Here is a 17,492-nt window from a genome sequence, read left to right on the forward strand (position 1 = left end):
TTTTGTCTTTACACAGTAATTGTATGTATGTTGTTCAGTGCAAGCACAACGAGCGCCTCCATTTTCTTATAAGTGCCAGCTTTCATACAATTTCTTTCAACACACTCAGGATTGCTGCTATAAACATATAGGCTAAACAAATATAGTCTATATAAAGATACCTTTAATCTATTTGTGCGACTGTAATGCTACGTTTTAGCATTTGCCACTAGCAACATTACTAAATGTGCAAAAAGAAAAAAACACTATACTGGGTAGCTTTGTTGGAAGCTAAATTGAACTTGTGTGAACATTATGTATAACAAAGAAATCAAACCTCCATTTTATCTGAATCACTCATACAACAAGGTAAAATAATAGGTATCTTGCACAGAGACATTGTAGCTCCGTTTCCAAAATAATTGAGCAAAACAATGATGGTTTTCCAAGGTTAAGGAAAAAAATCGCTTCCTTTATCTCACATGGTGTGTCTGGAGTTCCGGTGCAGTTAAACACTGATTACACATCAACTCATATCAAGGTTCTGCTTGTTAAAAAATGTAAATATTCTACGAAAGTTAAAATCATTGGCTCCCAATTTGTTTTAGGAGGATTGCTTTGGTTTAGTAAATAACCAAGCAGTCCCTCAAACAAAGAGACAATTCGGTGCTATTTGGCTGCAATCACCACGATGAACAGTCATAACAAGCAGACGAAAGAGATGCGGCGCAACCTTGAGCTGAGAGTTATCCGAGAACACGAGTGAAAAACCAAAAACTAAGAATCTCCTTCTACATTTTAAGAATATAATACACTCAAAGTTTTTAATCCACTTTTTTATTCTGTGAGGGAAAAAATCAAAGAAGATGAAGTGATCAGGTTTCACAGAAAAGCCTACATAAACATACACATTCACAAATACTGTAAATATCTTCATGCTGATAGTTTTTAAGCATGTTTTTCATATTCTCAAAAATTAACCGTCATTTGTCTGGAAACAGACAATTGAATTTTTGACCTCCAGTGACTCATCTCACATCTTGTGACACGATCCTGTGTTTTTATCGGTTAAAAAAAACTGTCCAGTGTGCACCATGGGCGTATTAGTCAAACAGCATCAGTACCAAGAAAAAGAAGAAGAAGGAACAATGGTTACTGGTACACACGTAGAGCATACGCATGTACCAGTAGAATTTGCTTTTTACTTTGCTCCGCTCCACTCCTTAAAGCCCAGCAAAACCAGTATGATGACATGGCTATGCATCAGTGTCAACTTAAAATTACATTGGATTCTTGCAGATATGTTGGTCTTTGCTGATTGGTTAGAGAGACTAAAATCAAATCCCCAACTGAAACTACTTACAGTTGGAACAATGAATGATAATGCAAACACAGCGTAACAGGCTGACGGTACTATCTGATATCAAGCCAACTCCATAATCTTCAGATCACATATGTATGTCTGATTAAAGAAATGAAGTTGCCACACTCAATGTAATACTACTAGTACTACTATATGAATAATACACAGACAAAGCAACTTCACATATAGGAATAGCGGCATCACAAGGAGAAAAAAAGGAGAAAACTGATAAATTAAAAGCAAAAATAAAATAATGCAAAGTGGATAAAAACATTCACTTGAGATCTATTTTATGTTCTGCTTGCATGCTATTTGATTTGGTCTCTTTGGAAAACTCTAAATAGCTTCTTCCATTCAACTTTTCTAAATTTCCAAATGTCTTTATGAAATCATTTGATGTTTTAAGCAGGACTGTCGAAGCCATGGCTGTAAAAGAAAAGACTGCTAAAAGCAACACCACCCTGTTCCGTAGTTTGACCATTGTAACCTGAGATATTTTCTAACAGCCAAGACATGTTGAAACCAGTCCATCCACTTTTTGAGTTAACACAGCAGCAACAGCCTAAATCGCGTCATCTGAGTCAAAACTGAGCGTGCTCACAGGAATTTATGCTGACAAATATTAAAAGACGTGCTGAGTAAAAGGTTTAAAATACTTAGAGTTTAAATCATATTAATGGTGTAGTATTAATAACAATTCTAACTAAATTTAATTCCTGTATAAGTGAAGGTAAAGAGTAATAGAGCAGTAAGGCTTTTTCTATGTCCTACTTCTGAATTTTGGTAAAATACTGCATGAAGTTATGGATTTTTCACCCTGGCCTGTTCAGTATGATCTTGACTCTGTTTAATGTTATCCTTGCTTGTGATAATTTCCAGAATGGGAGATATAAAAAGAATATATATAGGTCAAATTTGTGCTGTAGATGTCGTATTTAGTGGAGAAAAAGCAAACAGGAAAGAGAAACTGGTTCAGTAGCTCTCATCAGCGAGATGAGAACGTTCAGAATATGTAGATGGTTGATATATCCCTGGAATGCAAAGACAAGTGAAACCACATGCACACCTGCAAATATCTTATCAGTTCAAATGCTGGTCTAATATTAAGCAGCAGTGCTCATATACAGTTTTTTTCTGATCTATTTTCTGTCCTGTTGAGCGCTGTTGATCTGTCTGCTGATTTTGTACGCATCCGAATCAAAGCAAATGAGAATTTAGAGAGTGCTGCTTACCACGTTGTCTCCGGTCTTCCCAGAGAGGATGGCCCTGGCCTTGGCCTTGGTGAGAGGGAAGTATTTCAGATAGGCCTCGTACAAATGCCGGGCCAGAGCCCTCAGATCTGCTGCCTCCGGGTGCATGTGCTCCATGTCAGATGAGAACTCAGCTAGCAGTTTTTCCTTCTCCGCCTGAGGCATTCGGCCAAAACGAATAGCTGGGAAAGGAAACAGAAGAACACTCTGGTGAACCATGAAAAACAGACATAATCACATGTGCACAGCAAATACGCAAAACCTGAAGCCTGAGTCAATTTATTGGAGTCACGCGACCTCAAAAGTCCCAGTTTGAATTAATACCATTTTGACTGACATTTCGACCTCAAACCATGTGTTACCATGTGCTACTTCACTTCTACAAAACATAAGTTAGGCTGAAAAGTTGAACAATGAATTCAAAGAACACGGGGAACCCTAAAAAATATTTCTAAACTACATTTTTCCTTTAGTAAGCTAGCTTTAACAGACGTAAAACACTATTTATTTGTGTATCAGATTGTAACATCAAGTACAATATGCTCATTCATGTGTAGCCATGTACACATGAATGAATCCCAGCTTTTTCCCGCTCAAAAAGGTCATTTTTGGAAGTGACTACATGTGATGGATTAGCATACACAAAAATAAATCTGTCTTAGCCATGTCATGTGATTGAAATCCATTCCCTGTTATTTCAGACCAGTTGATAAACAATATTCTACGTAAGTAAATGAAAAATTTAAAAAATTGACTTTATTAAAAGCTGGTAATTTTTTATACTTATATTGAAGTCACGGTAGTACAATATCTGCTTAAGTAAAGGCTTTAAATACCTTTTTCATCACCCCATTTACCTTCTGTTAGAATGTTTAATTTCTTTATCACATCTTTAATCAAAGATTTTATCAATGAGCAATGATTCAAATTGAACAGCTAATGTCAACAGAATTACCCATCTAGAGCAAACACACGAGATTTTACGGCACACTGAAGCACTACAAACCCAAGTGAACAAAGAATGAAATGAAAATGTGGGACATTTCATTTGAGACAGGGGACGTGTTTCTTTTACCTGATATGCAACAACGGCAATGTTAGGTAACTACTCTTTAAACCGTTGCGATGTCACAATATTTCAAGCTTGGAGTTTAAGTAATGGAAAACTTGTCTGAGTTGCTCTAATAACTCAAAGATTTCTGAATGTTAAAAAGTCACATGAGTCATATGACTCATGGCTTCTTCAATGAAAGGGAAAATCCAGTGGCATTAAAAGATGACAAATGATTCTGCTGTGATTTTTGAGGTGTGTCTTATGAGGCAATTAGAACATTTTGTTGACTCTGATATTGTGTACGGACCGATGTTTTCACAGCTCACCGAAAGATGAGTTGTTTGTTGAATAGGTATTTATTTTAGGATTCAGCTGAGATAAATATATTCTCTTGTAAATGAGTTATTGAGTCTCAGTGGGACTACCTGTATAAATAAAGGTTAAATAAAATAAAATATAATAAAAACAGACCTGAAATGTAACAGCTTTCATTGCATTAATGTAATTTTCACAGAATTATGATAAAATTATGTGTATTTTATGCCCCTTAACTAAATATATTGGTTATATTTCATTTGATCAAAAATATACCTGTATAAAATTATCTTATATTACTACAGTTGCATACCACTTCTCAAATTTTCTAGTCGGCCTCTATTTTATGCTGAATGTGACAAAATATTTTACAAGCTGACAATTTCTTTGAATACTACGTGTCAGTTTTAGACTTTGTAACTTTGTAAAGCAGTAAGGTCTGATATCTGTCAATGAATATAAAATGCAACCCATGTTTTGTAGAATTAGAAACAAAAAAAACCCAACACATAAAAAAAAAGAAAAAAACCCTGCAAGATGTGACTTGTGAACCCCCACAGAAATAAATGGTCCACTGGCGGCTGAAAGTAGGAGGTAACGGCACATCTATCTACCAGCATTCAAGTGAATGCTTCCCTTGCTCTGCTGCGTGTACATGAAAGCAGCAGTGCGGTTGTAACATGGCTGATGTGGATGTCTTTTTTTTTCTTCTAAGAAATCTGACACCAAGGTGTGACCATTCTTTTTCTGTTAGTGGAAGTCATTAATTATTCCTTATTTCCATTTCATTCCCAGCTCTGAATTTACTGCAGTGTGTACGTGATTATGTAATGCTGACTGCACACCCTAAGCAAATGCATACAAACTAAAGTGGCTCTACCACTGGGCACCGCGCCCACGGCAGTGACACAGCAAACTGGAGAAATCAGTTCAACGCAAGTCAATCAATGATTAAACAAAAACCCACACAACTCCAGCTATACCTATTACACCAGAGTGATATCAGAAAAGGTGGAGGTAGAGAGAAAGACGCAGAGATAAGCAACAGCAGAGTAGAAAAAAAAATATATCTATTGATAGCAGATGCTCATAATGTTGTTGAATTTAAGTCACTTCTAAGATTAAAGTGTGACAACGAGTCTAGCCGACTTTTACCTTTCGTGCTAACCGGCACCAGCAATAAGGTCATTAGTTAGATAAAGGAGACATGGATTTAAAAAAAAGCTTGAATTAAGAACCTTTTGGTCATGAAACTGTGAGATTGTAATGTATAATTACTCTGACACCAAACTCTTAGAGATAAGATCATATTTGCGTTAATGTGATGTTGTTTTCAATAAACTACAGTTACAAGCTGCCAAGTAGGAAAAGCTTGTTTCCTCAGCCTCTGAATCCAGCACACAGATACCACGCACCTATGCCAGTGTTTTCAATGATGAATTGAATTACTGAACCATTGTCAAATTTGTGCAGCATCTTCCTTGGGGTCGTGCTGTAACGCTTTGACTGGAGGTGGTATGTAAACCTAGTAGGTGATAAACTTGTTGTAGAAGTTTGGATATAAAATCTGTCCCCACCTCTCTATGCCTACCTAGAAAAAAAACACAGCAGATAATTTGGCTTTTACTCATCACAGGGGCAAAGCTTTAAGATAGTGGGCAGCAGAGTTACAAATGACTACCATGTAACAGTTACCAGACTAATATGTATGAGTTACCAGGTGAGCTTCTTTCAAGGGGGATGACTTAAACCTGTTCCTGTTCTTACAATCGGTGTATTTATGATGGGCAATGGCTGAACTGGGGAACTTATTTGGTGGAGGTAAGCTGCTATGTCTGACAGACTGGACAAACCCCAAGATGGCCTGCCCAAGGTAGCAAATAATCAAGCTATGGCCTCAGTCTTGGTAAAATATGCCATTTCTCACTATTTAGGTTGCATCTGCCCACATATGCAGTCTATGGTCAGGATTGCCTCCTGCTCTAGCCCACTGGGTAAGTAAGCTGTGGCACCTCCACCATCATCTACCACTTCATTAAAATCATTCTTTTTTCCCCCACCTTTTAATATTCACCTCACTCTTCAGAGTCAAGACTCCTGACACCAAAGAGGCATCAGGCTGTAATAAAATTTATTCATCAACTTTTTAATATTTACTATTAGAGCAGAACTAACAAAACCACTGAATGCAGCTGGTTTCCTTTTATACTCTACCTGCCTCAGGTGAGTATCTGGAATGGCTTAAGTTACAAAAACCAAATGAAGAACTATCTATAAAGCAGTCTGTTTACATATGCTTTAAATGACTACACATATAAGAAATGACTAAACTCCCCCGGTATGTTACTTTGGTTTGTCCCTGGGCCTCGTAAGCAGGTGACTGAGTTGCGTTTACTTACATCCTGTTAAAGAAACACTGAGTACTGTTAACATATATATGTATATATATAGACACACTCTTTTAATGCACTATACAACAGAATTTAAGTTGTGAACAGTTCTGATTAAGGCTTTCTTTTCAACTCTGGTAGATGGCCATCTCCTTTTTCAGCTCCTGGTCTCCATTACAGTGTCATACTGTTTTTAACATGCTGCAATTACAAGCTGTTAAATAGGGGAAAAAAAGACTTCTTCTGGATCCAGCACAACGATACCGTGCAAGCATGCCAGTGTTTTCAGTGGTTTGTCTAATTAAGTCTTAAGTGCAGTCCCCATTAATTTACATGAGAAGCAGGATTGTTCAGAGCTCTTCAAAGATCACCTTGTTTGCTTTGAAAGGGGGAATTCTGCTTGTTTCTAGAGCAATATGGCCAAATACAAAAAGGGTAAGTTTCAGCAAGTGCAAGGCCAATGACAGGGCAGCAACAACATCAGTGTTTGATAAAAGTTGTATAATTTACTATCATGCTTTTGTTATTTCCTGTTCTGTCAACTTCTTGCCCACTTGACCACAGAGTTCAGTGTAGCCACACTTCCACTAATGTATGAGAGAATTTCCTGTCGCTGTCATTGCTTTTTTTTTTTTTTAAACCAGTGGTTGTGCAGCAGGCAAACCTACTTCATCAGAGTACTCAAATCTGTGTTTGCAATCGACAGGAAAGCTATTATTTTGGTGGTGTTACAACCACCAAAATAATAGCTAATGCATGCTCACTATTTATTACAAATTACATAACCCACACACTTTTTTCAGTGCAAATGGGGAAGCGATCTTTGTGGGAAGTAGGGCTTTCTGACTTGTCATGATTTGCAGAGTTATTTTAATTTTCCGACCTCACCGAAGTGAGTATGTTATAAGTGCGCCGAGGAGGGAAAGAGCCATAACGTGTCCAACCCTAACAGGTGCAACAAATATAACAGGAGAATCAGGAAGACATCAATCAAACATAACCAGAGTAAACTTATTTACTCACGGGGTTCATAATGAAACACAGCTGAGGAGGTGGAGTCAGGTGTGCTTGTTGATACTCCTGACTGGACAACAAAAGCTAACAAAACAAAACTATTCTATAGCGACGGATGAAAGAAGAGATTTTTTTTCTTTTGAAGTAAACGGTTTCTCTGCATATTGTACTTCTGTGTAGTTTGCAAATGGTGAGGTCATCTAAGAGCTGTTTACTTGTATCTCAGTAAAAAGCTCCACGTACAAATGTCTGGTACATGAAAGGCAAACATATGTGTGTTTTCACGTTTTTCTAAATTGTACATGCAGTTTTTAAAAACTTAAAAACTCTTTTAAAAAAGACCCACTCATGTGGCTGATGTACAAACTTAGTGCACACAATCAGCCAAATGCTTGTGCGAATAAAACCGAAGCTGGCAACTTTTCACACATTCAAACAGCAGCAACGCTGACAGAATTGCTATAACACATTTTTGATGATATGCAGTGAAAACAGTCAGGCTGTGAGTAGCATGCCTCTGATAGGTGTGCTACTCACACCTATCATATCTGTCACTATCAGGCCTTTGTTGAATAAAGCACAAAGGCAGGTCAAAATTTAGAACTTTTGATAGGCGTTATAGTTAGCTATACACCAGAATCTCATCTTTGAATTTCTACTGTGATATGAATCAGCTGGGGGGGTGGCGGGTACACACTACGCGAATGATGGGAACTAAAACATGAACCAAGATTTGCAACAATGGCCAAAGACCACCGATGAAAGAATTGGCAACATCTAAGACAGTGATATAGATTTCTGCACACATTACTATGACACCTCAAAGGCTAAATTGGAAGCAGTGTGGTCAACACGCATCTGCGACTCTCAAAGGGCATAAGTACTCAGTCCGAGAAGAGGCGCTTCCTGAACCTCAATTTCAAAGAAGAATCAGTCTTTTTACCTACATCTGCTTATTTATAGACATATAAATAGGGGGTTTCATTCCTGTCTGAGGGATGGATGTGAAAATGAAAAAAAGATTGAATGCACAGAAGCTTCAACTTTTGTTTTAGTTCATATTTGAGTTTAATGAAAAATACGACCCAGGCATGCTCTGACTGTGTGCAGACTGTCATGAAAATGTGTGTATGAATGCCACCGGCTTACCGTTGTGTGACATCCCGACGTTGAGGCACTTCTGGAAGCGACAGTATTGGCATTTGTTACGCGACTTCTTGTGAATTCGACAGTGAAGATCACAATGATCGTACACCAGCTTTAACCTGATGGTGCGTCTGAAGAAACCCTGTGAAAAAGAGGAATACAATTAATACACACGTAGTGACTTCAGTCCTTATGGTTGCTCTGCCTACTCTGGCAACATTTTTCAAATAAGCCCTTTTCTAATGCATATTTTATCCCTTCATCAAAAAGGATTGAGGGGCATAAAAAAGTTTTAACATTTCATTTAATAATTCAAATTCTGAATCACGTTAATTGCTGGAAAAGTAGCTCAACGCAGTGTCTACTGACTGACAAATACTGATAAGACACCTGGCTCTTTCTAATCTGTATGGAAGCCAATCATTGGGCCAACAAGTCTATTCAAAAGTTAACTGTGCAAATTTACACATTATGTCTTCAACCTTAGGACCAAAGAAGCTTATCTCACCTATTAATGTGTAGCCATGGTCAAACTTATAGTATACACTCCTACACCCTGAGCAGTGTAAAAGGAGAAAAAATCCTATGGGCTGCAAATTTTTGAAATAAAAACTGACATCAGGACTTTGTGCGAAGGCTTTTCAAATAAGCATCTACATTCCTACGATCCACAGATGTTTCGTTTTTAATCATAGGTTATTTATAGAAGAAGGAAGTTAAAAGGAGTCAAGACTCCACCTCAATAAAGAATGTTTTCTGTTTTAAAACAATTAAGTGTTTGCCTGCTTGGCTGACCCCCTCTTCTTGTGAGTCTCCCCTGAGACATCAGCAGAACAATAACTACTCTACCTCACCTTCATTCAGCCCCTGACGGAACAGAGTGACAGCTTATGGTGGCAGAAAAACAGAGACCCTTGTTCCGCAACAGTGTCAAAGAGCTTCTGTTTTAACACTGTGCTGGAGTTCAAGGTGACTGTCAGTGGTCGTGTTCTTTTTGATTGTTTTTACAATGCAAGCTGCGAAAAAAATATACTGTCAGCATTATGTCGTTCAGTACGAGTCCAAATTTTATAAGAAAAGCTGATCGTTCGAATAAATCATGCGTAGCTTGCGGCTCTGTTCATTCTTCTAGGGAGGTAGGGTTTAAGCCAACCAAAAACAAATCCACTGAAAGGACGTTTGAGAGACAGACAAACAAAGTGAGTCCACGAATTAGTGAAAACTCTTATTTTGAAAAAAGGCCCCCTTCTTTGATCAGCCCTTTCTCTTACACAGTATTTCATACTGAATGAATATGGCATGACTATTTTCTTGTGTTCATAAGGACACATTCACCCTTTGAATTTAGTCATTTGGATTATAAATCCATCAATAACTGTCATGAAACAGATATGCGGGTCTGTAAGTTTACTTTCACGGTCTGTATTCACATGAAGCTGTTCACTCCTTGGAAGCTTCGTAGCTTCACCTCGACGAGCGATGAGGGCACCGAGGCCACTGAGTGGTATCAGTGGCCTTGTAACAGTAAGCACTGTACTGTGCACTGTGTGTGTAAGAATAGAGATGAACATGTCTATAGAAAATAGACTCTGCTACCCGTGGAGGCAAAACCTCACTAAGACTAAATTTGGCTTGGTAGCTTGTGTTTACTACATGTGATGTCAGCCTGAAATGAAGTTAATCGTAATGAACAAGGAATAAGTCACCTATTAAAATGGAAAACTATTAAACTAGCATAAATGAGCCACACAACCAGTGTGGCGTGGGCTGTTTTATAATTACACTCTTTAACAAAGATAAATAAATGATATTAGGCAGAAAACAGCACAAAATTTTTATTTCCTACAAAACTACAAAATATTTCAGCTGGACTTTTCATAGTAAGTAAGCAATATATAGTAGGCCTCTTGTATTGCACTTTGAATCATACTAGTTGAATCATACTACTCAGTAACAAGCTGCTGCATTTCAGTTTCTTTTTTCTGTGAAAGCGCAAGAGTGAAGGTTTCTTTTCAAATTAGTTTGATTTCAGACGTGCAAATGCTTCTTGGATCTAAACCAAAAGATGCACAGACAGGTCTGCCGATTCTGAAAAATCCATCTCATATGTGTTTGGAGAAAAATGTTCATGTTTCTGTAATGTGTCAATATTTCAAAGAAAATGGAAATATTTCTGAAACTTCACCCACACTCTATTAGTTATTTATACTCTATACAGACAGACAAACAGACAGAGAGTTTAAATGGGTGGCTGTCTGAAGAAGCACACACCTATCTTGAGCCTTCGCTGAGTGGAAAATGTATGGGGCTTGTGGTTAGAGTGGCAGACATCAAAAAGATGAAAAAAAGCACATTTCTCTCCATGCATTATAGAATTATTTATTCCACCAACAAGTTTCACCGACGGGTGACACACAGTGACAGAAAAAGAGTGGCAGAGAGAGAAAAGAGCTGCAGTAGAAATTGTTACACCCATTACCATTTCCTGACACGACTTGAAAGTAGTATGACTGCTGATTTATAATCATCTGAGCATTACTTGTTAAGAAAAAGACTTAACGCACTCTCTACTGATATGAATCATGATTTAACACATGAATCATTTCTGTGATGATTGAAAACCATTTAAAAAAAATCCTCTCTAAAACTGAGCAAAGACGGAGCACTGCTTAAAATGTATCGACTGATCCACAAATGGACTTAAACATGAATCGTATCAACCGCTGTGTGCAGTTTAGTAAAATTGTAACCAATGACAAACCTCAGTGAAGATTGTTTTTGTTCTAAGAACAGGTTGAATATTTAGAGGTTTTAAACCGTTACCTGGACATAACAAAAACAGGAATTTAATGAAGAGATTATGAGAAGATCTGAAATGTTTCTACGCTCATCGGCATTTTCATCTTCCCTTGTGAGATCGTTCAGCCTTACCTTGCAGCCCTCACAGGCGTGGACGCCATAGTGAAACCCTGACGCTTTGTCCCCACACACGCGGCACTCGATGTTTAGCGCTGCTGCCGACGTATCGTCTGGGAGCTTGGATAGCACGGGACTATCTGAGTACTGAGGAGGTGACTCGGGCTCCAGCTTGATGGAATCTGACAGACAGAAAGCACACAAAATTCAAACTTCAAAGCTTACATCCATTTAAAAGTTCAGCACTCGGTTGCTTAAACCTTGCTTCTATAAATCTGCATCCTGTCACCCATAACTGGCTTTAATAGTTACTCTGATGCATGCAGCACATCTCTTAATCTCAGTCTACATCTCATTCAGGTCACCGCTTGCTTTGTTACACCTAAAGTATATTTTACATTTATATCATTCGTCTCTGGTCAATGTGCTTACTGAACATGTCTGGTTGTGTCCTGTAGCTGTGCATGTTTGTGTAGTCCATGTTGGTCAGGTGTTCTTCACTCTGCGGTGGACTTAGGTCATAGGCCACGCCAGCGGAAGGGATGGAGGATACAAGCGGGGGAGATAGGGAGGAAGGGATCGAGGAGGAGGAAATGGAGGCGTAGTCAAACGTGGACAAATGTTTCATTTCGAGCGAGTGGGAGCTGTCCTCCAGCTCTGGCAGATCTGCTGTGTTCAGACTGAAGCCAACAGGCCAGGCCAGGAGCTGCTGGGTGTCCACCATGTCTACTGTAAGAGAGAGAAAAGGCAAGTATGCGAGTTAATTCAAAAATCAGTTGCCAGCTAAATTTAACTTAACATAATTAGAAAACCACTGAGAATAAAAGGAAGCAGAAAACTGTATATGAAAATAAAAGCACATGCAGACAAGTCCACATGCACTGTTGTACAGTTGTTAATAATTAAAAAGGACCTCTCAGAAAAATTCTAAACATTTGGGCGTGCGCACACACTCCATTAAAAACACTACAAGGAGTACCCGTCGTGCTTAACTTCATTCCTACAGTGTGTCTGTTATCTAGTAAACAGGGAACACTGATTGTGTCACAGGCAGTACAAAATGAACTCTGGCATTGAGGAACGTCTCTTCTGCTCAAAACACTGCCTTCCTCTGTTGCTGTTTGGGTGGCTTGCTGTGCGATTGCCCAACCACAGGACACAGAAAGCAGGCCAAGGATGCAGGCCTTTAGCTTCGGCAACTTCTCTGGTCTTAAGGACTGGGTTGGTGGTAAAAACTGAACAGTATCTTTTTCAACTTCTAGGAATTTTACTTTTCCTTTGCTGAAGATTTTATCTTGTGCAACTCTATTAAAGGAAACGGTTGGTGTTTACAACTATTTTTCTAATTGATAACTAATTCATTGGAATGTCTTGTCTGTCTCTGCATACTTTGAGACTGCACTGACTTGCCTGCAGTTCTCACCTTTAATCATTTGTTTTTTCTGAAAATGGAAATCTTCAGAAAAAGGCCAGAGAATTCAATTATTTTTTAAAAGGAGCAATAGCAAAAAAACAAAAAAACAAAAAAAAAAAAACTTAAAAAAGGTGCATTTATTGTTTTCTCTTTGTTGCACTTGCCAAAGTACAGCAGCCAGGACCATGATTTCGCATTTTGATGGGTTTCCAGTTACATGGAAAAATAAGCTTTGGCTACAATGACAAATGGTTATGATCCACGTCTTTGTTGGTTCTTAATGTTTTTTCATGGGATTTGTTGACACTGAGAAAACATTTTCCTAAGCAACGTGTGCAATCTCTTGATTTCTACTGAAAGGCTCCCTCTGGGTATTCAGCTTGTTGTTAGTATAAATAAATAAAAGTTCTTGTGTCATTTCAGTTTCTAATGCAGATGGTCAAACATTGGAAGGAAAAAAGAAAAGCCCAGATGATCAAAGTCCGCTAGTCCGAGGTTACTGCAGTCCACATGAAAGCAAACCACATACGAGCCTTTATAAACCTGGCTACCTTTGCACAAGGCCCTGATGTAATGTACAAGTTGAAGAATATGTTGTTTTTAGGATGTAGGCTATTTAAATGGCCTTCCCAGACAGTGGCTCTTTAAAATGAGCCACTCATATGGGTTGAAGTTTGTCCCCCTGGCAATTATTAAACCTGTAAAAAAAAAAAAAAAACATCGCTGTATATCAAAATTATGTAGAACATTACTTTCTCAGAATGGCCTACCTGTAAATCTAAACCTTTGCCACAGAGTTAATGACATGCAAATTCATCCCTGGCTCTGCGCTGCAGCATTCTTATCACTGCAAAACAATGTCAAACTGCTCAACAGCAGGTCAAAATACTGCCATAACGCATCTTTTAAGATGAAACTGTTTCTGAAGAACAATTAGCGTCCACTCTAAATCGCAGTATGAGAATGATAATGTATTAGAAAAGCAGTATTAATGGAAAAAATTAGACTTTTGCTGACTGTTCCAAACAGGTTACATGTTTTTTTTGGTGGGGTATGTTACGCTCGAAACTGCGGTTTCTTGAATGTGTGTTTTTTGAAGTTTTCATTGGTAAAGTTCCAAGTAAGCTCACAAATAAAGACAGGAAGTCATTCTCTGAAAACCACACTCGCTGGAAGGGAAACTAATTGGCACCACAATAAGCCACCGAGGTCCACATTTCTATGCATTTCTCGCATTGTGGAAACGTTCAGCTAGCTAAGGACAGTACAATTCACTTGAGTGCATTTATGCAACGCTTTTCTAGTCCTAGAGACCACTCGAGGCTCTTTGTCCAGTTGTAGAATTAAATATATTTATTTGAAAAAAAACAAAAAAACAAACTATATGCACATATATATATATCTATATATATCTATATATCTATATATACATACATATACTATATATACACATACATACATACATACATACATACATACATACATACATACATACATCAGCAGCCTAAGCAGAGAAGCCCAGACCCCCCCCTCTCCCCAGCCACCTCCTCCAGCTTATTCGGGGGAACTCCAAGGCGTTCCCAGGCCAGCTAAGAGATGGGCCTGGGCCTCCTCCCAGCGGGACATGCCCTGAACACCAACCCCAGGAGGCACCCAGGAGGCATCCTTGTCAGATGCCCGAACCACCTCAGCTGGCTCCTTTCGATGTGGAGGAGCAGCGGCTCTACTCTGAGCCCCTCCCGGATGGCCGAAATTCTCACACTATCTCTAAGGGAGAGGCCAGCCAATCTTTGGAGGAAGCTCATTTCTGCCGCTTGTATCCGTGATCTCGTTCTTTCGGTCACTACCCACAGCTCGTGGCCATAGGTGAGGGTAGGGACGTAGATCAACTGGTAAATTGAGAGCTTCGCTTTTACACTTAGCTCCCTTTTCACCACGACGGACCGGTGCAGCGTCCGCATTACTGCAGCCGCAGCACCAGTCTGTCTGTCGATCTCCGGCTCCCTTCTCCCATCACTCGCGAACAAGACCCCGAGATACTTGAACTCCTCCACTTGGGGCAGGAACTCATCCCCGACCCGGAGTGGGCACTCCACCCTTTTCCGGCTGAGAACCATGGCCTCAGAAAAGCAGAGATGACATTCTGAGGCCACTGAAGCGAAAGCCCTCCGCCACTTGGCTGCGCCTAGAAATCCTGTCCATAAAAATTATGAACAGAATCGGTGACAAAGGGCAGCCCTGGCGGAGCCCATCACCCACCGGGAACGAGTCCGACTTATTGCCGGCAATGCGAACCAAGCTCTTGCAACGGTTGTATAGGGATCGAATGGCCCGTAGCAACGGGCCAGACACCACATACTCCCGCAGCACCTCCTACAGGACACCCCGAGGGACACGGTCGAATGCCTTCTCCAAGTCCACAAAACACATCTAGACTGGTTGGGCAAACTCCCATGCACCCTCAAGTATCCTTGAGAGGATAAAGAGCTGGTCCAGTGTTCCGCGACCAGGACGAAAACCGCATTGTTCCTCTTGTATCCGAGGTTCGACTAGCGGACGAACTCTCCTTTCCAGCACCCTGGCATAGACTTTCCCAGGGAGGCTGATATATTTATCAAAATCAGACAATAAAGGTTGATTGGCGGAGGTTTATTTTGAGATCTGGTGGCAGCTTCTGTAGTTCAGCTCATCAACCTTTACCCTCTATTGATTATATACCAATTGCCCACAGTGTTGTTTTTTTTTGGTTCTTTCAGTTTAAATAATTAAATAATAATAATTAAAGGTCAGAATTTCAGCACAAAAGTCTTAAGAGTTTAGAAAACAGCAACAGTTTAAAGGACTGCTATGCAGAAACCTACAGGATCTTGAATGGACTCCTGATTCTGGTTTAGGGTCGTCACTAGAGCGTATTAACTGGAGGGTAACCAACTATGACATTTGGCTCAAGTCACTTAGTCACTTTGGTATTGCCTATAAATATATCAATAAACAAAGAAAGAAATGCACTTGTACTCACACAGGCTACGCCCAGAGGTTGTAAACTAAAAAGCACAGCGATACCCATTTAAAAGAGACCATTACTAAACCTAAACTGGCCCACTCTTACAGGTAACACAACAAATTTAGGCATAAACAAGCAACTTTAAACTACACCCTCGCAGAGAAATGTAGCCACATTTAAAAAAGGTGCAAAAATATCCAAAATGTAATAGACTACAGAGGCAAACCAGGAAAATGAGAGAATAGATTTTTTTTTCTAGGCAAAGAATTGGACCAGTGAACTCACCAAAGGTTAAAATGACTGTGAGCGCAGAATATTTTTACCACATTTTCATTTCTTTTGTAATTTTCCAGTGGGGTCATGCTTTAAAACTACTTTCACAAGCCGATGAGTGATCTGTTTCAAGTATTAAAGAGAAATTAGGAGTACTTCCTAAAGTCTGACCTGCACATGCCCTGCTGTTCCGTGTCCTCCTCGGTTGTGCTAACCAGAAGGTTATCTGGTTATCTATCAGCACAATTCAGCATAATGTTGACGCTGCTCTGGCTTTATGGTAAAATATGCAACTGTACAGCAAAATTAAGGAGGTTTATGTAAAAAACAAGTAACAACATGGAAGGAGCAGAAATGCTTTAACCAATAAATGGCATCAAAGAACTATTACTACACACTTGTACACACTGGGGGCAGATTGCATGCCATAAAAGAGAGGGACCCCAAATATATACTGGCAGATTTAAATCCGATATGTACTGCACTTTTTAATGTTATTTATTTCCAATTTTACTTTTATGGTAGAAATGACTATATTTGAATATTTAGCTCATATCCACTGCTACACTGGTGGGTATCTACTTTCTTCATGTTGTTGTGTTAGTGTTAAATTAACTTACGTGCTAATACTCACTGGATTAAAGTAACACTTGACTCAATGCACAGTGGGGTCCATAGTCTAACAGTCTGTTAGATTTCTTTATTTTTGCTAGTTTATGATGGGAAGATAAAGGCCGATCCGGCATCTTTCTAAACATCAGCAATGAAAACTGGATATATTTCCTGTGCTTGTGACAGGACTGTGCTGAAATTCTGACCTTGATTTAAACTGAAGAGACTGTGAAAAAACACAGAGGACAGCAGGCAATTTATAAATAATCAATAGAGGAAAAAGTTCAGTGACCTTCCAAACAACCTTTCACAATCACCACCAAATCTCAAAATAAACCTCCCTCCGCTCATCAACCTTTACTGCCTGATTTGGAAAAAAAATAAGTGTAACAAAAGAATACAACAAATTATGCAACAGGACAAAGCCAAAATAGCAATACTCAGGTGGCACAGTAGCACCAGCTATAAAAATGGCTTGAAATGGCTCCAAATTACTTGGCACAACATCCCTGTGGAACAAACATCCTCCTCATCCTTCTCAACTGCATATTGTTTCCTCTCTACTTGTTTGGAATGTGGTGGCGAAAATCAATAGGGGGTCCACTTAAAATTCACATCAACTGTGACATTGTTTCACAGCGAGTGAGAGAAGGCATCTGCGTGTCCACATGTTGTAACTTCCACTGCCCTGGAAGCTGGTGACTATTAATAAACAGAGAAACCTGGATATTTTTCCATATGCTGGCCAGGTGCCAGCTGATC

The 17,492-nt window shown here is 39.2% G+C and overlaps 1 protein-coding gene across 5 annotated transcripts in view; it reads right to left on the reverse strand.

The window, feature by feature from the left end:
- pparg (peroxisome proliferator-activated receptor gamma) overlaps positions 1–17,492 on the reverse strand; it is a 41,775-nt gene that overhangs the window by 8,144 nt on the left and 16,139 nt on the right. For all 5 annotated transcript variants that reach the window (XM_085159755.1, XM_085159753.1, XM_085159751.1 and 2 more), the window contains exons 2-5: positions 11,860–12,156; positions 11,443–11,609; positions 8,515–8,653; positions 2,575–2,774 (exon numbers count right to left, since the gene is read on the reverse strand). In XM_085159755.1, coding sequence (XP_085015881.1) covers positions 2,575–2,774; positions 8,515–8,653; positions 11,443–11,609; positions 11,860–12,151 — 798 coding nt within the window. In that variant the 5' untranslated portion in view covers positions 12,152–12,156. The remainder of the gene's footprint in view (positions 1–2,574; positions 2,775–8,514; positions 8,654–11,442; positions 11,610–11,859; positions 12,157–17,492) is intronic.

This window comes from Neolamprologus multifasciatus, chromosome 5, assembly GCF_963576455.1.
Source record: "Neolamprologus multifasciatus chromosome 5, fNeoMul1.2, whole genome shotgun sequence".
NCBI classification, from domain to species: domain Eukaryota; kingdom Metazoa; phylum Chordata; class Actinopteri; order Cichliformes; family Cichlidae; genus Neolamprologus; species Neolamprologus multifasciatus.